Source organism: Ruditapes philippinarum, unplaced genomic scaffold (genome assembly GCF_026571515.1).
Source record: "Ruditapes philippinarum isolate M1 unplaced genomic scaffold, ASM2657151v2 ctg2433_1_1_1_1, whole genome shotgun sequence".
NCBI lineage: Eukaryota > Metazoa > Mollusca > Bivalvia > Venerida > Veneridae > Ruditapes > Ruditapes philippinarum.
This window is the reverse complement of record NW_026862936.1, coordinates 72,027-95,721: the sequence shown is the minus strand read 5'-3', so window position 1 is coordinate 95,721 and position 23,695 is coordinate 72,027. Positions and strand designations below refer to the sequence as shown.

At 33.6% G+C, this 23,695-nt stretch overlaps 1 protein-coding gene across 1 annotated transcript; it reads right to left on the bottom strand.

The window, feature by feature from the left end:
• Nucleotides 1-424: 424 nt before the first annotated feature.
• Nucleotides 425-22,329, bottom strand: LOC132720656 (uncharacterized). The gene is made up of 6 exons (XM_060704824.1): nucleotides 22,174-22,329; nucleotides 7,549-8,231; nucleotides 6,217-6,270; nucleotides 5,344-5,814; nucleotides 4,829-4,873; nucleotides 425-864 (listed from the first exon to the last, which is right to left on the bottom strand). The coding sequence occupies exons 2-6, from the start codon at nucleotides 8,228-8,230 to the stop codon at nucleotides 425-427; spliced, it is 1,692 nt and encodes a 563-aa protein (XP_060560807.1). The 5' UTR covers nucleotide 8,231; nucleotides 22,174-22,329.
• Nucleotides 22,330-23,695: the final 1,366 nt, after the last annotated feature.

Below are 23,695 nucleotides of genomic sequence, written 5' to 3'. Positions count from 1 at the left end.
ACACAGGTTATGCAGGTCTATTTGTGACAGAAAATGATTTTTTCTCTGCAATCTTTCGCAATGAACTTCCGTTTGACCATGTACACAAGTAATAGCAAGCCCTTTGGAAAGCCTTTACACATGATTGACACCTTTCCCCAAAAAATGATGCCGTGTCAAACTAAAGCTAGATGGGAAAACAAACATTTCTATCATTTTCATTCCACATGTAAAAAAGAAAAAACATGAAGGGAATTTTAAAGACAAAAAAATATATAAAATTGATCATTAATTTTTTATCAGAATTTTTTATAGTGAGACTTTAGCTAAATAAAAATAAAAATATTTTTTAAAAATTTTTTATCTGTATGAATTTTAAAAATGGGCATCACCCAAAATTTCCTTTTTTTCCCTTTTCCCTTTTTGACAGTAAATGTGGTCAATGTCACAGTATTTTCCAATAGTTTATTTTGGTGGCAATGTGGGTTGAATCATTTTTGGAAAAACTTTTGATTCCCTTTGTTACGATAACGGCTATTTGATTTTCTTTAACAGCTGCATACAATCTGTCTAACTGGCTATACCACCTGTGTGCTTCAGCATGATTAAACATCACTCCACACAATGACTTGATGATTATCAGGGGATGCAGTGAAAGATTCACAAACTTCAACTCGCTTGGATCGGAGATAACAACAAAATTATCTTCGCCATTGCTGAGGTCGTACAAGGGCAACAACTCAAATGAAAGGCTTGTTTTTCCACTTCCAGTTGGTCCAACGATAACCACCATACTCTGATCTATGAAGAGTCGTTTCGCCTTTTCTTTAGCTTGACTTTCAAGTTCCTTTGGTATGTATGATTTTTTGAAAGTCTTTGCCATATCTGGAAGCATAAGAAAAAAATCTGAATGTGTCAAGTTTGCAATTCCAGCAATATTTTTATTTATTTTGAAATGGCCTGTAGATATTGTGTTCCGACTAAGAATTTTTCTCTCTCATTTTAAGGGTCAATTTGTGATTTGATTCGGAATATTTTGATTTTAATTCGTTTTCAATATTTATATCGTTTATCTAATAAATATTTAAGAATTTTTATATTCTACACTTACAAATGTTATCATTAAGCTAGATAAACCTCTAGGGGAGGAACCTAGATAATGATGTTATAATCTTTGGTCCAACCTTTTTGTATGTACATGATATTTATGCTTAAGATAATAATGTTAGATTGTTCAAAATTATCATGTATCATGTACAATTAAATATTTACTATTTTATTGATTTTTATAACCCGGATTTGAAGTGGAGTTACCAACGTTCCCCACATCAAAATCTACACAAAGCACACGATAGTATGTTCCAAAAGTGTGAGCTTTGTATTTGGACTTCCAGTGCCAAATCTTCATAAATACTTTATCTGCATATGCAAATAAGTACATAAAGAGACATTATTAATAAATAAGGTGAGATGGATATGTGATTCCCTTATAGTGCACTCTCACTCAGTGTTATCTATTTATAGTAATTGCTACTTTAAGTGTCATGGAAACTTTCTAATACTTTTTAAATTATTCCATGGAGGATATAAAAACAATGTTAAACTTTGACACCTATATGTAACGTTAACAGTGATGGTAAGAGACTGAGTGTTGCGCATTAAACATTATCTTAATTTGCTCAATATCCTAAAATCCTTCGATGAATGGAAAAACTGTGCACCGGACATGAAACAGACCATATAAATAACCATTGAGATAAGATAAGAATTTGGGGTTTGCGCATGACACGAATACTATTATGGCTCAAATTTGTGCCACATTTCTTTTTTGCTTGCTTGTTTGTGTTTTATGCTCCCCAAAATGTGAGCATATAGTCGTCGCTTTGTCCGTCCGTCCGTCCGTCCGCACTCACATGACAGTAAATATGTGGCTAGAGGGACAATAGGTAACTGTTCTTTCTCTTTGATGTCATTCATTTCGTAAAGCTTTTATGTGGCTATTTTCTTTTGTGTGGCTAAAAAGAACAAAATCAAGAACAATAGAGTAGCCACATTATTAACTCTCCTGTTAGGGGACATAACTTTAAAACTATAAAAGGTATCAACATGAAACGTTGTAGGTAGGTAGATCTCATTGAGTAGAAGTGCAGTGCTAAACAAACCTATATTTTGGAGTTATTGTCCCTTGTTTATTTTTATTCTTGAAGTTTGTCCGAGACATAACTCTAAAACTTTAAGAGATATCAACATAGAACTTTGTAGGTAGATAGATCTCATGGGGTAGAAGTGCAGTGTAAAGACCCATAACTCTGTTTCGCATAATTCGCAGAACACAGCCTTGCCTAATCTTTGAGTAATTGCCCTTTGTTCATTTTAACACTTTAAACTTTAACCGGGACATGACTCTGAAACTATAAGAGATATCAACACAAAACTTTATTGGTAGATAGATCTCATTGAATAGAAAGTGCAGTGTAAAGACCCATAACTCTGTTTCGCATAATTTTTGGAGTTTTTGCCCTTTGTTCATTTTTTCATACTTTTCTGAGTCCAGAACCTACTCGGGGAGTATTACAAAATTCATTGATAAATGGTCATGGATCGGACGGAGTGTGACGAACTGACGACGTTCTTCTCGAATTGACATTTTTTCCCTTGATCATTGTTGATTTCAGAAACCCTTATAAGCACAAATTTTCTCCTCAAATGAGCAACATTTCCCCCCCCCCCCCACAAGTACAAGCACAGTCAGGTAGATGACACCTTTTAACAAAAAGCAGGAATAACCATGCGGAAAACTGAAGTGGTGGACTAGAAGTTACTGTGTCTACCTTTAAACTTAGGGACGGTGTCTAACAGACCTCAAGTAAGCTTTAACCTCACTGCACAATCTAGCTGAAATAAATGATTTTTTTATACCCCAGCAAATTGTAAGTGGGTAAACTGGAATCAGCTTGTCCGTCCGGACGTCCGTCCGTCCGTTTGTCCTTGTCAGCCCATTACTTAAGACTATTTTGACCCATAGTCTTGATATTTAGTATTTAGATTGACAATGATAAGTAGCTGATCCATATTGATTTTGTTCCCACCGGGTCAAAGGTCAAAGTCACAGGGGCATTGACTTCATACAGCTTGTCCGCCCAATAACTTAAGATTCTTTTAACCCATAGTCTTGATATTAGGTACTTAGATTGGACATGATTAGTAGATGACCCCTAATGATTTTGAGGTCACCTTGTCAAAGGTCAAGGTCACAGGGGCATTGACTTCATCCAGCTTGTCCGCTAATAAACTTAAGATTTCTTAGACCCACAGTCTTGAGATTTAGTAATACTATTTAGATTGGTTTTGATAAATAGATCATCCCTATTGATTTTGAGGTCACCGGGTCAAAGATCAATGTCGCAGGGGCATTGACTTCAAAAAGCTTCTTCGCCCAATAACTTAAGATTCCTTTGACCCACAGTCTTGATATTTGGTATTTAGATTGATCATTGTTAAAGATGATCCCTATTAATTTTGAGGTCCCTGGGTCAAAGGTCAAAGTCACAGGGGCATTGACTTCATAAAGCTTGTCCGCACAATAACTTAAGATAACTTTGACCCACAGTTTTCAAATTTGATATATAGATTGGTCATGTTAAGTAGATGATCCCTATTGATTTTGAGGTCACCGTTTAAAGGTCAAGGTCACAGGGGCCTTGACTTCAAAATGCTTGTCAGCAATAACTTAATATTCCTTTGACCAACTCTTTTCATATTTGGTATTAAGATTGGCCATGATAAAGAGATGATACCTATTGATTTTTTGGTCACCGGGTCACATGTCAAGGACACAGGGGCCTTAACTTTAAAAAAGCTTGTCCGCCCAAGAACTTAAGATGCCTTTGACGGACAGTCTTCATATTTGGTTTTCAGGTTAGCCATGATCAATAGATGACCCTTTTGATTTTGAGTTCACTGGGTTAATGGAAAAGGTCGCAGGGGCCTTGACTAAACAAATTTTTCCGCCCAATAACTTAAGATTCCTTTGACCAGAAGTCTTCATATTTGGTAGAGGTTAGTCATGATTAGTAGGTGACCCCTTTTGATTTTGAGGTCACTGGTACAAAGGTCAAGGTCACAGTGACTTTGACCTCAAAAAGTTTGTCCGTCCAATAACTTAAGAAACCTTTGTTCCACAGTCTTTAAATTTGGCGTGGCGGTTGATCATGGCCATACGGTGACCCCTATTGATTTTGAAGCCACTGGGTCAAAGGTCACGGTCACAGGGGCCTTGAATTAAAAAAGCTTTTCCGCTCAATTGCTAAAGAATGCTTTAATCAACAGTCTTCATATTTGTTATTGAGGTTGTTTATGACTAGTAGATGACCCTTTTTGATTTTTTGGTTACTGTGTCAAAGGTCAAGGTCACAGGGATTTTACTATAATAAGCTTGTCTGCTGCAATGCTTAAGAATGCCTGTCCGCAGTGTATTGATTTTGACATGTTCACATTTGAAGCATGTAGAATACATAACTTGCACTGGCTTAGTAACCTCAAATAGATTTGGCAGAGAGGTTGTCCTCGAGCTCTAAATGGCCACTGTTGATTCTGACAAAGTGGTATGCGGGGGTATTCACGCCATGACAGTGGCAGTTCTAGTTGTTTTTGTTTAAACTACGTAATATTTGTTTACTTGAAAATTTACTAAAATACAACTATCAAATTCTGCTGACTAATCGTTGGTTAAATTAATTTTTAAAAAGGTTCTACATGAATTTTCTTCAAACATTTACATAAAATTAATAATGAAGCTATTAAAGAAGAAATACGTTTTGAATTTCTATAGTGCATACAATCAACTAACCAAGTAAATTCCTGTGTATGGTATCATCTACAACAACAGTCTTATCTGAAACAAAAAACATATAATGCCAAAATAGCGAGAAACGAGATATAAGTAGATATATTAGAAAATATGCACCATCTGATATGTTATGTATACGTACAGGATACTAAATGAGTGAAAGTTTTATATTGAATTCATTGAACGAGTTGAATAAAATTATATGATGCCAGCCCCTGACGAGAATAATATTATTTTATGCAACATGTCCAATAAAGTCAGTAATGAACCTACACGAATTTAATGTTTAATAAACGCAAATGATGTAATGAAGTATATGAACGACCGTGCAATCCCATTTTTACGGAATCGCTAAAACGGCACGGGTATGTGATAAACATGAATGAGATATTTGGTCTTTTCACTGACAGACAGCTCAATATCAACAACAATATTTCATATATATATTAAGACATGTTATAAAACGTTTGTTTTAGAATAAATAAAGATAAATTAAATATGGGAATAGCCTTTACCGTTTATGTTGCTGGAATCGATTTCAACAACAGATGATGTGCATAACATTTCATGATCACTACGGTCTGTTGCTTCTTTCAGGTGTATTCGGTTTGCCACTATTACGATATCGATAGTGTCGTCATCCTCTCCTTGTGTTGCGTCAAGCATTCCGTCGATTTCATCAAGCATTGCTTCATATTTTCTTTCATCAAATTTAAACCTTCCAAATGGCTCATTGAACAGAACGAGTTTAGCATCCTCAAATGTGATAGATCCCCAGTCAGATGGGTTATTAATTTCTAAGCATTGATCAATGCATTGGTTTGCTCCTTTTATTGCAGCAAATGCACATTTGTAATTCAGGTCGTTATCATTGCCGGTGACGATAACACGGTGGTTTTCATTTAGCTGTTTGGTAATGAGCTTAATACGGTCTTGATAAAGCTCAGAACCATTAAAAGGCTTATCAAAACCCCTTTTGAACTTCTCTGAAATATTTTAAATAACTTTTGATTTGTTTTCAAGTTGTAATTTGAAATATACTACTTACAAGTAAGATTCTAATTCTTGCTTGATAATTTTTTTCACATTTTCGCAGACGATACAGAATGTACTCCCAAGACAATTTTAGGTCTTTTAAAGTAACTTTATATTATTTTTTAGATGAATGAAGCTAAAATCTGTTTTTCAAAAGAGATGGCTTTTTTGCTACGAGATAATAATTGATGAGACATTTCGCTTAATTTGATAAAATTTACTTTCTTCTTTAAAACAAAATCCATGGCGATTTAAACGTTAAAACAATACATTTTCAAATCATGGCCATTTAGTTTTATTAAAAACACACAAACAAAAAGACATAAAAGTCCAATAAAATTGTGCGTTCTTACCTTTCATGTTATCCACTTTTTGGTCATAAATGTTAAAAGCCTTTACAGCGGCACCTGCAGTATATTTTTATTATGAAATTAAAAATAAGCACGATAAGCAGCCACTATAAGTATGAAAAAATGAAAAAAGGGTGTCAGTTTAAACAAATGTTTTGTTTATTTGCATTTTTACAAATAAACATATTTTAACAAAATATAAACAATGGGCAATAACAAAAATATGAAGTTAAAAATGATCATTTATGTCTAGTGCACGGCTTTTCAGTGAGATATTTCAAACTATGAAGCAATGACTCAAAAAGTTTACAGTTTTAAGTTTTTATTCTTGTGCACTGTACAGACTTGATCTGATCTATCCACCAAGTTTCTCATCGCAAACATAAAAAAGCGTGGCAATTAACAAGGGCATTTAATAAAGAAGAATTATTTGTAACGGGCATATCACTCATACCAAAAAGAGATCTATTTACCTATGAAGTATCTCAAGCATTTCCTAGTAATGCCTTGGACAAAAATAAAGCAACAACTTTAAATGGACAAAATGCGCAGGTCTCATTTTGTGTATTAGTGCATTACATTGCTGCATAATGAGATCTAGTACCTTACTATAAACATTACAAATTTATTTATCTGATCACAGTTTGAGTTATGTTTAAGACAAAATTAATAACGAAAAATATAATAGGACAATAACTCAAACATTTTAAAGGAAAGAATTTTACTATTGTGCATGCAACTCGAATCATATGATCTTTCTACCAATAAGTTTTATTTGCTATCCCTAACATTTTTTAATTTTCAAGAGTTATGCTTTGGAAGAATAGAGATGTCTGTTCATTGCAATCCTTCATTCATCTGTGAACAAGATATCTCGACAACAATAAATAAAAACAAATTCTTTGAATTTATGGAGGGTATGGGTTATTTTTTATGCATCATACACTTTTTAACAACTTCCTTCATTATCCAAATTCCACATACCATTCAAGTTATGCTCGAACAAAATTTATACAATCATGAAAAATAGCAAAGTGCAACAATTTAAAGAAATATAATGGACAAGGTTATTGTAGTCCACTGCACTACTCCAAAATAAGATCTATCACCTTACTAAGTTAAGAAAAGGTAGGACGTGAGACCGGACAGACAAATACTATATTAATTACCATATCCTTTACAGCTTTCGGCAGGGGGATTAAAAACAATCGGAGAACATTTTTTTTCTTCAGAAAAAGCTTAATATATATGCATGTTAACAAAGAACGCAAACTTGTAGTAAGTTAGTAAGAAGAACGTTATTGACCTTTGTAGCATTTACCATAAAATGAATACCTGAACGTCTCTGTCTTTTTCTGGTTCCTTTTACAAGTATAGCCTTTCCCTTTTCAGAAGCAGCCCTAACATTTTGTATTTCAGAGGCTTGCTCATTTAATTTCTTCTCCAGTCTTTTGTTTTGTAAACTGAGTTGAACAGTGAATTGTTTGTACCATGTTTGCAAAACGTCTCCGAGATTTGGCATATTTTCAGTTAAAGCCTTGCTAATTTCTTCTTCTATCGATCGTTGGTCGGGAGCTCCAGCGTATTTGGATAGTAAAAGTACTGCATTTTTGAGATCATTCCATGACGAGTCAAACAATTCATCTTCAATACACTTGGTGCTTGGAATATGCTGTAAATTGTTGCGAATTGTTGTTATTGTATCGAGACAAACTCTTTCATCAGTATCTAGCTCATTCTTAAATAATCCTTTTAATAGGGCTGATGATAAGGTTATGTCCCATTTCTGAATATCTACAATCCCGGACGCTGGAAAAATGTGATCCAGCTGATCGGTGGTGATTTTGTTACGTCTTTCCAAAGTACGAATGTCCTGTCCACGGAAGACAAGGTAGTCTTTCAAATTTGTGTACTGGATGTTTTTATCTTTTTTTGCTTTACTGATAAAAAGTTCACGCAATGGCTTTGGGCAAATGTTTATCACAAACGTCACCAACCGTGAGTACTTGTCGGTCATTCTGAAAAAGAAACCGCAACAAATAAAAACATTTTGAAGATATGTCGAAGGAAAGAGAGAGAGTCCAGACGAATTTAGAGAATTTCAGGACACCAAAGTGTGCAAACATGTTTTTCTTTATTATGTGATAAAAATCTGGAAACAAAGTGATCCCTCGGAAGCATTAATCACAACAAAAGTACATGAGAATTGCAGACTTGGTTTGATTGAGTCTGTACATGAGGGATAATGAAAACGTGCAACATCCCTCACGCCCCCTAGCACCGGCTTGAGCGGTACTCAATTCTCAATACTTAATAGTGCTGGCATCAATGATCCCGAAGGACCAGAAAAATATAACAACACTGAAGTGAAGTACGTGGCAACTTTTTACAGCTGGCACACAGCACTTGACACCTGCTGTTGTGAAGTATAAAATCTGGAAAAATTGTATATACATTTTGAAGTTTATACAACGTATATTACATTTTAACAAATATTAAGTATCTAATAAACAATCCAAATGTAATATGTGCTATTATTTTATCATCGGTGTTTTTTTCGATATTTGTGCACATGTATCGTTGTTAATGGTAGATTAGCCTTGGTAATGTTCAGCCTTTTTTCCTAGACCCTAGATTGGCTATAATTTCAAATATTTCAAATCAGCATGCTTATTTTTATGAAAACTTTGAAAATGCATTATTTAACATTAAAATACTGTTAACACAGAAAGCAAACCGAACTTTTACTATCCACGTAAATAACTAAGAACATATCGAAATGTGCCAAAATAGCTTTAACTGCGTTAGTCATACAGTAGAAATATGGTTAAACAATATTTACTGCAAAACTAGTCATTAAGTACACGTAACATGTAATTATATCTTTACTTGCATCTTCAATCTTTTTCCTTTTCTTCAAATGTAAGGATATTTTTCTCAAGTTTGATTTTCTTGAAATATTTTGGTACATCTGGAGGAATGCAGCTTTGAACCTTTTTATACAGGCTTTTGATTAAACGAAACTCTGACGAAGAGACATATTTTAAGTCAGTAGTTGCATATAAAAATCTTGAACAACCAGAAAAAGCATCGTAAATGTTTTGGACAAAAACGTGTCACATCGTCAAGTATTAACTTCAAAGATTGTAGCACTTTACCTACGACCTTAAGAAAACCTGAAAGGATATATATATATATGGAACAGTCATCAATGTATTGGTCGCCACAAACAAGGCAAAACAGTATCTCAAATGATGTAGAGCCGTAGGACAAATCATTCTGCGAGAGCTTCTGCGGAAAATTGCTTATTTTGCGCAGAAGTAAATGAGCAATTGATATGTGAAGTGGCGGGACATAAATCGAATCCGGTGAGAAGCTATAAAATTAAACGATGATCAAAAGAGAAAAGTGATTGAAATTTGAGCGTTGTAAAAGGTTGGGATATAGAAATACAAGTTTCCTTAATTATAGAAGCTATGATGGCTGATTCATGCTGTTTCGTATCGATGTGCTTTGGAACGAAAATGGGAACACATACACACACACGCACGCCTTTTTATGGAATATTTTGATGTGCTTTGAAATATAATGTTTAGAATCGTATAATGACGCCGAAAGAATCACCAAGTACTTATGAAACAAAACATGTAACTGGAAAACAACTCTTGTTATTACAATGACAGATATTGTGAATATTTTTAGATTGAAAGAAGTCTTCGTCATTCATTCGACTGGTACTTTGACGCTTTCTAATTCTCTAAAACAACTACATGTACTGTGAAGTCTAAATGCTTTTACCTGACCCACGTGGGTCAAGTTGGCAAATCATCATTTTGTTCTTTTCATGCGAAAAGTTTTATTCCTGTGACTTGTTGTATAGGGCACAAGGAAAAGCATGGGCAGGTTAATCACTAAAATCATACATGAGAAGAAATAATTAGTATCTGATATGGAACTCAAAGAAAACAAATACATGATTGATTAATAGGCCCATAAAGTCAAACAGCACAGGGGAGGGGGACAGGTTGACTTTATGGGCCTATTTATCAATCATTTATTTGTTTTCTTTGAGTTCCTTATCAGTTACTTATTATTTCTTCTTATACATGATTTTAGTGATTAACCTGCTCATGCTCTTCTTTGTGCCCTGTCCTGTTTTTGTTTTGGGTCCTCCTGGGCACCTTGCCACTGGCTCTTGTTGTGGGGGCTGTGTTCATTGAACACCGCCTTTCCTTGTTGATTTTGTTTATCATATTTTGTTCCAGGGTATTCATCTCGAGGACATTTATGGAATATTGAAAGAAAAATTCAAATTGAAGAAATGAAATGTTTGGCTGTGTCTCCCTTTATATTGTTCTTTTTTTTCGAAGTGATTTTTGACACAATTCTGCGTTACTTTTGCACGATTCCTGCAGTATTTGTAAATATTTTTGTAAAGTCAGTCTTTGGTCATCGAGTTTGAAAAATATATCCACATCACCATAGAAAGGGTGTTGACGTTCATTATATTTCTTATTTGGTTGACACTCACATATAAGGTTTCTTTTTAATTTTCTTTCTTGATTATACATGCCGGCTCACTTCCCACGGTACGCACACATCGCTGGGAAACCACCGGACATTGGCAGAATATTTTTAGTTTGGTTGGTAGAAAAACTCTTAACTACCCATTTTTCGCTGGAGACGAACTGCCAATACCTTAATTCAGTTCACTTCAGACGGTCGGCGACGGTGGCGGCTTAGAACGGGTAGAAGATTTGCATGCTGCCCAAAAGCTCACTCTGTATAGCCGCGGAATGGTATTCTGAAAGACCGAGTTCAAGCACATTTTTCATACCCTGTGACATTTGGCGCCCAACATTGGGTCATAAATGAATATAATTCAAAATTAAATTCACGTTGCTCTGTAAGCTTGAGAAATTCGAGAACAAATTTCAATACAGCACGGCAGTATTTCACGGTTTATAACTATACAATATTTTGGGTGGAATATGTTGAAGCGGCAGCATAGCTCAGTCGGTAGGGTCATGAAGCGATAAACCGAATGTCCATGTTCGACTCCATTTCAGGCTGCACACTTGAAACACTCAACGTGAGGCCATTTCTTATAATTTGATTTTTAGTCACATTGCTTTGTTACCATTAGTAATTCGAGGGCGAATTTTAAAGTTGCGCGGGAGCATGTCAGGCCCTGAAACTGTTCAATTTTTTAAGAAGAATATTTGTAATCACCGGAATCAATTTGAAGAGTCTTGGAACGGTCCCGGCCAGGCTGCACATTTTACTCACATCGTGACAATTACCTTGTACTAAGACAAGAATAATTATAACTATAGCTACATGGTAGTCTATAAAAGTATATAAACTGTACCTCACTTTCTATCACCTTCCTTACTTCCAAAACATTCTTAAACATTCTTGAAAGAGTTAACGTTAACGATTTTTGGTCGTATTTTTGATATTTCACATGTGTACCATTTCACTCTTACACTCTTGCTCTTATCTGAATGCGTCATTTGAATTGTGCTGACAAAGTACAAAGTTAATTTTGAAATCAAACATGTTTTATGTTGCAACGTTTTAAAATCTTATACAAATATCTTTATCTAAGGGTAAAAACCATGTAAAAATGAATTTTTATCAATAAATATTTTTATCAGAGTCATCGTTTTCGAACCGAATCTTATCAAATTGAATGTATCTTTTTTTAAAAAAGCAAATAAATATTGCATTGATGATTAGTTATATGATCATGTAATCAAAATCTTATAAAGTCTAAATATCTTTACTTGTGTTATTTATTTAATTATTTACAAAAATATGAAATACGTCAATAAGTGTAATTTGTGTATCTAGACTACTAAATGTGTAGCGAAGTGCAAAGTTACGCCGGATAAAGCATAGTGCACCAAGAAAAAGAAGCTATTTGTGATTGCAACGGACATGGGTCTTAACGTATCGGGGCAGCTCAAGTTTAGAAAGCCCATATTCATGATATTGCTCCTTGTGGAACATAAAAGAGGAACGGAAAATGACATGCATATGTCTAAATGCTATCATCGTCTAGGCAGAACACTGACTCATTAGTGATCAGAACGTGTCTCCAGTGTTGCATGGTCCACCGGGTATACTCAATGGTATGCTCCATGGTCCATTCCAAACGGGCCTGGCGATTTCAACGCGTCAAGAGGATACGGGGAATAAACTTATGCAGACTAAGAACCTCATCACATGATTTAAAAATTAGAAACTGTTCGATACATAAATACACCTAGACAAGATATAATTTGTACAAATTGTAAAATGCGAATTGTCGAAAATGACTATCATTGGTGGGTGTATCATCTTGCCGGTATCTCACCCAGGATCTGGTGGTAAAGGTGTGGTGTACACAAAGGGCTGCACCAAGCTGGCGGAAGGTGCCTGCTGTTGTTCCGTCTCTATAGCCCTCCATAATTATTCTTTCTCAAATGCCGCCTCATGTGAGCATTCTCTGCACTTCTATCCAACGAGATCTATCGAAGTGACAGATGTAAGAAATGTAAGCCACTGAATGACAATAAGCCGGTAATGTCGCCGTATAACAATTAGAAACATAAAAATATTAGGACGCATGCTTTCCATGCTACCTAGACGAGTTGAAACGGATTAGTCAACACGGATTCATGCCAGGAGACTATCTCAAACATTGCTGAATCAGAACTTTTAAAAATTGGAAAGAAACCTGTCTTATACTTGTAAAAATATAAAATTGCACTTATGGTGCTTAGCAAACTGAGTAGTAGATAACGGCAAGAACTATCCTGTACATTTTATTATTTTAATGTTAAAAATTATTTTAGAATGACAAGAACTATCTTTTAAATTTCATTATATAATGCACAATTAGATTCCCAGATTTCAATTTGTTATTTCAAAATGACCAATGAAAATTTATTTTTTATAGCAATTAAATTGTTCCCTGTAAATTTTACATGAAGTCAAACTGGTTTAAAACGGCTATTGTTAAAATAAGCGAAACTGTGATAATACGGAAAAATGCAAAGTACAGCAATGAGAAAAAGCCAAAACAAGAAAATATGCACGCAATTTCTTATTTAATTTGTATAATTTCAACACGAAAAGTTCAAATTGATACTAGTTTATGTAAACGTAAACTTTTGATGTTACGTAAACATCGAATTTCAAAGTCAAAATGTATAAATAACATCGGTACCTATGTAATGGAAACAAGAAGTTTCTTTAAAAAAGATACTCGGTCAAAGTAAAACAGCTTAATAACATTACGTTATTTCTAAGTTTTCGATAAAGAAATGTTTTCATAACATAGACATTATGATTTCTTTTAGCTAAAAAAAAAACATTTTGTGAAAATAGAAGTTTAATTAAAAATATATTGAAATTAATGTCTCTTTAAATTACGACAACTTTTATTCTACTGGTTTCCTAGCAGTTTCCGGCAACTTGCAAGTATCCGGTCCTTCATCATTTTTATCCAGAACAGTGTATTTAACAGTACGGCTACTAAGTTTCTTCTTTAAATAAGAGAGGCATTCGTTTCTTTGCAAGACAACAGTTACACTATTTCAGCGTTTTATATGTTTTGAAGTTTGTCTGATGTTTGAAGTTACGTAAGAGCACTTTTAAAAATAAGAAACACCTGGGGAATTCTAGTTGTATATCTATGCGCAATAACTGAGATAGCATTCTATGTAAATTAATGCTTTTGAACATGATGGGGCGGTGTGTCGCACACAAAGCAAAATCCGCTACACAGGTCGCTAAAGGTAACACTTGGGGTTCAGCGCAAAATCCATGACCGGAGCTTAACCTCTACCTGTATAGAGAATTTTAGTATAACTTGGCACCATTATTCTCCGTAGAGAGTGTCGCGCGAAACGGACAGGTGTCAGTGACAAAGGTCTGGGACACATTTATTGGTCAAAGGTCAAATGATGAAATAAAACGTTCGTTTTCAAGTGTAACTTCAAGATACATAGATTGATTGTAATATAACTTTCACAAATGTTTCCATGTTGAGTTGTCTCGCGCAAAATGAAGGTCAGGGTCCCAAGAGGTCAAATGTCAAATATAAATATTAAAAATTTGTCCTGTCTTTACCTTGCTCATACTTTGAAGGATTACAAAATGATTTGGTACAAATAATTACCATGATGGTATCGTGAGCCGCACACATAACCCAGGCCCGCCGCTCAAAGGTCAATGTCACACTTAGGGGATAAGTGCAAAACCTGCGTCCAAGGTATAACTTCTACATACGTGGAGGGGTTTTAATACAACATGGGATAAATTTTTTCCATAGTTAGGCGAAGTGTCGCGCGAAAAATTCAGGTGCCTGTTGCAATGGTCAAGGTCACACTTAGAAGTCAAAGGTCAAATAACAAAGTAATACATTTATTTGAGAGTATATTATCTATATACATGGATGGAGTTAAATGTTCTCCCATGGTGAGTTGAGATGTCTCATGTAAAATGAAGGTCAAGGTTACAAGAAGTCAAATGAAAATATCAAAATTTATTTCTCCCACTATATCTTGCTTATGCTTTGAAGTATTATGCTAAATTCCCAGCCCAGAAGACTTTTGTCGAGCCCGCTTCCACTGAGTTCAACAAAGCTAAACAAAATGGCTGTTCAGTGTTTGTGTGTGCGTGTGTGCGTCCAAACTTGTCCGTGCCATAACTTCTTCGTGCATAGATGAATTTTTAAATAACATGATAATTATATTGAGTTTTCTTGACACATATGATCAGGATAAAACTTTGTTTCATGACATGAACCAGGTCACAGGGTCAGAGGTCAAGGTCACCAAAGATGATGCAATGACAAGATTTAGCCTTGGGTAAAAAGAGGATGTATTGCGCACATCTCACCTATGTATACATCTTCCTCCTTGATATGAAGCTTTTGTGTTCAGGTTTGAATATGACGAGAGGGCTCGATATTTTATCCGTGGCCATGTCCTGTTATATTTATGTATTTTATATATAGTCGTTTATAAGTAGTTTGTTGATTTAAACAATCTATTATTTTTTATTTCTATTTGCTATATTTCATACCCAATTTTACCTTTTACTATTACTGCTTACATTGCATATCATTTACTATGCAATTGATGGTTAAAACAAGTAATAGGGACACTTAAACAACATCTGAAAAAATGATGTTCAGACATCAGAATGCTTATAATTTAATTACTATTTTTACTTTATATTATTTTTTGTCTCTACGTTACAAGAAATTATTATGTCCTTGCTATGCAAGCATTGCTAACATTATTTCATGTATCCAAAACTTAGAAATAACATATGCAAGTTAACCTGTTTTACTTCGGCCGAATATCATTTTAAATAAACTTCTTGTGAATCATCCTCTCCGAGTGTTAAGCTCTTGTTCTCAGAATTAATACTCAACTTTTTTATTAACCTCGCATGATTATGGCTTAGACAGTACATGTAACACTGAACAAAAGACTGTTTGACTGCTAATTTCATTGATATCAATGGACATTAAAGAAACTCCACTGCCATCATGAACCTTAAAAAAGTATTTAAAATGGTAACCTATAGGGTAAAGCATTAAAATTGAACAATCTCTAAAGGAAAGTAAACAAATATACTCAGAATTAAAATCAGTATCGAATATTTGTTTTTATTCGTAGTCCGATTTCAGCGAAAAGCGATGCAACGCTTCTCATTTATTGTTGGCCATCGTTCAAAATAGAAATGATTATTCTGAAGAAGAAAAAAAAAACTGGGTAAAGGAATAGCCTTAAAATATTCACACTAGTTATTGATTCAGACCTACATCAAATAATACACAAATCTCGGAAAAATATTTTACTCCCATTAATTCAATAAACCTCAGTGAATAAGATTAAATTGTGTCTTCTTTTAATCCATTTATAATTGATATAAGTCATTTTAACAAAAAACATATTTCAAATAAATCGCGGGATTGTTAATATATTATTCAGAAGATAGCACCCGTCAACTTTATCATGCTAATTGGTGCCTAAAATATTAAGTTTACTATAGAATAATTAGAGAATTATTCATCATTGTTGAATACAAGAGATCAATACGATATATGCGTTTCGTGGCCAACACATTAATACACAATGTGTGACATAGTATTGAGATTTTACCTGTTGTTTACCCCCGCACTGCTACTGAGCCATATTAGGCAATCAAAGTCGAAACGGCCGTTTGATAATATATTACAGATCGGATTATGGTATAAAATTAGTTACTTTTCGATTATAATATTTTCATAATTAAAGGAAAAATACTTCCAGATTGTATTCAGATTGCTTACGTATTCATATTTATAGTTACTATGAATTAACAATTTTACAGCTGTGGAAATCTTTTACTGAGTAAAGAAATCAATAACTGAAAGCATACAGAACAAAAATCATGTCTTTTCTCTTTACTTTGCATTGCTGTTCTGACCAATCAAAAACAAAATCTTATTGAAGGATATCATAATTATTGCTATCACAATTATTACTATTTGAGAAAGCATACTATGTCTTTCATGTAAGTTTAATTTTAAATACAAAATAAATAAAAATGCATGATCATCTCTATAACACTTGCAATTAAAATAAATGTACCTTTGTCTACTTTTGTTATTATCAACAACTTGAAACATTGATTAATAGAATATTAATTTAATCTGATGAACCTAAATGAAGTTAAACTGGGTTAAAACATATACTTATCACTTTAAAAGCATAAAGCTTTATACATGCGGCAAAAACTATTGTTGAAATTTCAAAAATAATACTCCATAAATGCTTGTATGAAGTAATTATGGTGAAAATTTTCCTAAAAGCGAATAGTGCATGACCGAAAGCATTCTCATCATCAGTATGACAATGAGCTTGCTTCTGCTCATCATAACAATAACCATCGTCTTCATCACTGCAATCATCATTATTTTGCTAATCATCATACTCTTTAGCAACATGATTAGATAAGTTCAATATTTAATTTAAAGAATAACCATATTAACAAGAAGCATAAGTATAACGTAGAATAACAACCATTTTCAACATTATAACCATCATCATCATAATCATTGTATGATTAATATCATATTTAGTCAATTAAGGTTATCCAGAACACTTTATTTACTTTCTGTATAATATCCTAGTGTTATAACAGAGTTATTCTTATTAATAACTCTTTTGCAAGTCGATCATAACATTATGGATTTTTTTAATGATATCAACAGAATCAATTAATTTTGTGATAAAATTCGATAGATATAGCTTGATACCATTTGCAATATAAAACCTGTTCACAATATAGTGTTGAGTATCATATAAGTCTCTAATATATGAAAGTCACATCGGAGTTGGTTAGTTATTAGTAGTGAATATTTAAATACGTATTTCTCGATTAAATACAAATGAAATTCAATTTTTTGTATGATATGAATATTCAAATAAATGTTAACTTTCACTTGTTTCTTAGTTGTTGTTTTTCTTTTCAAATATTTTTTTTTTAAATTAAAGTATTATATTTTCTTAATTATGTAAGGAACAGTTTGCCTTATCTTTGATTTTCAGATATATTGAAATAAACTATTAGCCCAGATATATTGAAATAAACTATTAGCCAGACCGCTGACAAAGTTTAATCTAGCTACTCGTCTGAAACTTTTGTTATTATTCGATCAAGTCAGATGACGATAATTTCAAATTTATGATGATTATAACGGAATGTTTTTGAAGTTTATTTATCTAGTATCAGGTTAACTTTTATGTACATAAGTGGCCTAAGTAAGTTTCTCGATTTAGATGAATATTTGAGATAAAGCATTATTACAAAGCAGTTCATCTATTCCTCTTAAATAAAATGTTTCAGCATCAGTATGCGCCAATTCGTTTCTTTAAATTTTATGCAAAAAAAAAGGTACATTTACTTTCCGCAGTGCTCGTTTCGGACACAGAACTACATAATTCATCGTTACTTTTACGCTCTATCTGCGTTATTTGAACATGCAAGCGTAAGCTTGCATATCCACCTTTCAGACACACATTTAATGAAATTTCTCAAAATATTAAACGGAATCATCTAAGGATTTTGACCTGACGAGACACGAACTAATTTATTAAGGTAGTCTGGACCAATAACATGTGTGTAAAAATGTGTGTAATTATTTGTTCAGTCCGCTTTTCTATCGGAACAAAAACTTTATTTAATGGTTTTAAATGACCCAAACTTCATTTCAACAATTTGAAATCGGCCTAAGAATGGCAGAAAAATAGGTTTTTTTTATTTGAATATTGAGTGTGATTATTTATAATTATCTTTTGCATATCTTTCCATTATATGTTTTGTAATTGATGTATGTAAGGAATTATATAAATTTTCTGTGATCATGCCTTTCAACGTCAGCTGATTATACTCAAGAATTCTATTGATTTTATATGTATAATTTATATTGATTATTAAGCCACGCGCTCCAAAGGAGATGCATCGTTTTATCTAATTAATAACGAAAATCAATTATCCGCTTCACGAACCTGCACTTCTCGATAATCACACCGGACTGGTCAGAGTTTCTTTCATGACATAATATTTCCCTGTTGGAGGAAGTCACACAAGTTTTTGTATTTTCTGATCGCAGATCAGGAAATACAATGCTGGCATTCAATATCTTCCCGACAACCTTAACAACAAAAAATAGTTCTCAAAACAGCTTAAAACTAGCGATGTAAAATATTTTTTTTATTTTGTTACAAGTATCCAACGAATTAAAACGCATTCAAAGTTTAATAGTAGCTGTGACTTATAGAATTGTCAATAATTACACAATCACAAATTACGCTGATGAATATCACTTTAATCAATGAAAATTGCTCGGCTATTTCCTTTAATCTCGGATTATTGTGATCGGAATTAAACGCGGTCTAAATGAACATTTGTTATTTAGACTTTCTGAAAAATAAAGTAAGGATGTTGACTCTGAGGCAGTAACGATTTAGGGCAGTCAACGATCGATAATCAATTTCTAATATATGTTAGGTTCTTATAAGCTTTTAAGTTAAGGAACCGATAATTTAATCCACGTAAACAAAGCGATTGTTTTAGCGATGCCGATTAACGAACACTTAAGCGCGTATATCACAAATAAATCTGAGAAGACTTTCGCTAAATTATTTACATCAGTGTTAAACAACAGGTTTACCGTGAACAAAATATCTAGAACAAATAATAATGAAAAAATTTGAATCATTTGATTTGCGTCAGACTATTTTTTCTTTATTTCGTCATGTTCTAGGGGTAACACGCTTGTTTAGGAAGTAAGAGGTCTGGGATTCAATTCCAAAATTAGGTGTCTTCTTTTAAGATTTTAACATTTTTCTTAAGGAATCAGCTTCCATGGGCCATATGCAAGAATATTGTGTGACTCTCATAAGAAAATGTACATAAATGATTTAATAATGCAAGTTAGAAACTCTGGCCATACCAAAGTCCGTATGTATAAAACGCAAACTGTTATTATAATAGCAAAACCGGTATTACAACTTTTTATTACCCGTACTTTCGTCTATCGCTGGAGACCAGCTGCCGATGTCCTAACTAAACCCGAGGGGAGTGACCCTACAAAGGAACACCACTCAATTATGTCAAACTTCTGATATAATCCAAGTCACACATTATCTTAAAAATTTCAATGTGATCATGAGAATAATTTCACCCTTTATAAGTGAACATTATAGGAATCGTAAACCAACTAAGTAAACAGACCAGAATATCTAGCTCGAACGTAATTGTTTAAGGCGACAACGGTAGTAACGTTATATCACGGAATTCAATGATTCAAAAAGTCAAAATAATATAAGTATTACGAATTAAGGTATATTGTCTAAGCAGCTATATGCGTTAATTCAGTTCACTTAAAACTATCTTGAACCTTATTTATTGTTCATCATAGACTATGCGTTACTATTGCCCTATTCCTGCACTTTTTCATATATTTGCATTCAGTCGGTAGCTTTACAAAAATATAATTATTCTCTCGCAGTGATATTCTTGCTTAATGTCTTATGAAATGTCTTCAAAGAGCCGTTATAATTGTTTTTATATAAACTTTGACAATCTAATAAAATGAAAAAAATCTAAATATTTTCCATGAGTATATATAAATTTATTCCTTAAAAAATAATTTAAAAACTCCAGTAATAGCCTTTATTATTGTTTTCATAAATTTTACAAATTTAAGCCAATCTTCTAAACCAAAAACTACACATACGCACAAATTCGCAAAAAACTAACGCATACATACAATCCATCAAAATCGAATGTATTTGTTATACCTATATACCCAAGCCGTTCCACTTCAAAACTGTGGTGTAGTGGGAAAGGGAAAAAACAAACAGCATTCCCGAGATAGAGCGATGGCTTATTGTATCTTTTTGTCTTCTTTTTCAGTTAAGTGGTATTTTTTCTCAAAATTCTATTCATGTAGTTCCACGAAGCACTTTATCAGAATTCCAATGTCCTAAGCTGGCTGTTGCGAAAAGAAAATTAAATTTTACCCGAACGATGTGAACGACAATGTGTTGAATATGGCTTTTCCAAACCATGCAACTGCTCTACACTTCGGATTTTTTGAAAAAGTGTATTGGGAAAAAAACTTCCCGTAACGCCTGGCGGATTATTTAAATTTGAATATTGCATTTTTTTAAGAAAAAGAACGAAGGGGCAAAATATTGAGGAAAAAGCTCGATATTGAGCGCAAGGCGATATTTAGTTGGCGTATTCCAATAGCTAATTTCTATAGATTAACACTACTGACATAGCAGTTAGGGTAAAAAAGCACATTGTAAAAAAAGTGTTTTGTTACTGTTGTGGAATACTCTTTGAAGTAATGACACGCTAAAGTAAACATGTAGCAGTGTTTTGCGTGTATAAATTCCACTAAGGTTTATTAATAAGAAGGTTGGAAATTTTCCTTTCGATTCTTGTGTACGATATGGTGGAGGTCTGGACTTATTACTTGTATGTAAAATTTCTATAGCTGGTTGTTTGTTTGAAATTCTATATTTTACTAAAATAACTTGGATAGTGTATCTATATAAGTTTGGTGTCTGACATGGTTTCCATGAATACCATTACGGAATCCTATGTTTTTGGATTGATTTATTTTTTTCAGAAGCTGATCTGGTGTATCTTTTTCTGGGGAGAAAAGGTACCCACACCCTTTAATAACTATTTCTGTTTCTTTCAACAAGTGTGTAAATTTATGATTTACAAAGAAATTTATTTCGAAACGTGCATTATGTCTCGGCATACAGTTGACTATTTAGGGTAAAATAATTATGTGCAAATGGCCGCATAGCTCAGTCGGTAGCGCTGCAGATGGTATTCAGAGGGTCCCGGTTCGGGTTCCCGGCATGCTGCATATTTTTCTCACCATGTGACAATTAGCGCCGTGACTACATATAAATATGGGTAAATTCACATTGCTCTGGAACCTTGACATATTTAAGGACGAATTTAAAGAAAGCGCGGGAGAAAGTCGCGGCTTGGATATGTTCACTGTTTAGAGTAGAAGTTGTGTAAGAGACCGCGTAGCTCAGTTGGTCGCGGGAAGGTACTTTGAGGGTTTCGGCTCGAATCTTGGCCAGGCTCCACATTTTTCTCACCCTATGACATTTGCAGCATTAACTGCTCATAGTTTTTTAGTCTTGCTTTGTAGCTCTTAGTCATTAAGGTGCTATTTAATATTGCGCAGGAATATGTTTTGACTTGTTCTTTATTTAGGGTAAAAATTATTTAAGGGACCCAATATTTCAGTCGATTGAGCTGCAAAACGGACCCGAAAAGGCAGCAGTTTTGTTTTCTCACCCTGTGACAATTATATAACAACCATGAGTACAATAAGACAAAATGGAAGTTGATAAAGTAAACGAAACGTACCTTACTTTTAATCTCCCTCCTCCTTACTTCCAAAACAATCTTTGAACAATTTCACTTAACTGATTTTCGGTCAAGTTTTTATTATGCACCGTACACATTGTTATACCTCTCTTGCTCTTATCTAAATGCCACGTATGCGTTTTGCTGCCGAAGTATGAATCAAACATGTTTGTTTCAACGTGTTACAATCCTAAACAAATATCTTTATCTAAGCCAGAAACCACGTCAAAATGATTTATCAGTGAATATATAGATAATAAGGGGTGTAAAGGATTTCGGAAAACGACTAGACTATTCGAGTATGCGCTTTTATCTTTTATTTTCATACATAGGCATATATAAGTCCAAATAGAAACAAAGCGCTTCTTTGAAACTAATAATATATAGTAATTTACCTAATACATTCATTTCAGATATAATCTTAACACAGAATAATGAATAGAATAATTAAATAATTATTTCATATGATGAAGAATCTTACAATACAGATGGACAGTTACAATTCATTCAATAAATAGCCGTAACAATTGATTAAATATAAAATAAATGCTTATTAGAAAATCCCTTTTTATCCGTAAACAAATAACAAAAATGATTTAAGCAACTCACACATCAAATCGAAACCTTTAAATTACAGTTTCGGCTATAACGCCGCTTCATACCGGTTTGACGAAAGTCCTTTTAAAAATAAAACAATTACGTCATAAAATGAAGAGCTAATTTGTTGAACGCGTTACGTTTAATAAGTTGGCGTCAAATAAAGTTTAACGTATAACGATATTTTACTTCATTTAAAGAAGCCTGTTTAATGTGAGTGCTGGTGGGTAATGTGAGTGCTGGCGGATTACTGCTTAGTAATACATAAGTTATGGCTCTATCATTGATTATTCGTTCAGTTCCGGCAAGCAGGGTAATAATTTTTCATGAGTACGTAAGAAGTTGCTCTGTCACAAGAGTACGTGTTGACCTTTTCAAGCGTTCCGATGACCCACTCATGTGACTTTTATAGGGCGGGTTAAAGTGCACAAGATTTTGTCCGATTTGGACTTTAACCATTGCTTTATCAGCTTGTATCTTTATTTGTCTCCGCTATCGTTCCGTTATCGTTAAATATTTTGTGTGGTTACCCTCGACGACTTATTAAGTGTTGATAAGCAGCTATAAGTTGTTAGACAGTGCGCTATTTCGATGTGGACTGCTCTTGTAGTTAAACAGGTAAAGACATATCTTTTTAAGTACGTTTTACCTGAAGTAGCTGTCAAAATAATGAGTTGTTTTATCTTGTTTTATGTACAACGAGTAAATTTTTTCTACAGCGATACACTTTCAATGAATAGTTTTTTTTAAAACATTGTTGCTGTGCGCGCTTATTTAAACATCCCAAGATATTATTTAAGTTTTTATACGAATTTTTACATACAAGTGAAGACTCGTTTATGCGCTACGTCACAGTGTTATAGTTGCTATTCGGAACACAGTAAATATGAGATGTTCTTATGCAAACACATTTGAACCGTTTTAG

Bases quoted from the DNA above. Each gene is read 5' to 3' on its own strand.
- LOC132720656 (XM_060704824.1), bottom strand. From the start codon at position 8,230: ATGACCGACAAGTACTCACGGTTGGTGACGTTTGTGATAAACATTTGC. The intron at 6,271-7,548 runs GTATTCATTTTA...AATATACTGCAG, and splicing joins AAAAAGACAGAGACGTTCAG to GTGCCGCTGTAAAGGCTTTT. The intron at 865-4,828 runs GTTAGTTGATTG...TTATGCTTCCAG, and splicing joins CATACACAGGAATTTACTTG to ATATGGCAAAGACTTTCAAA.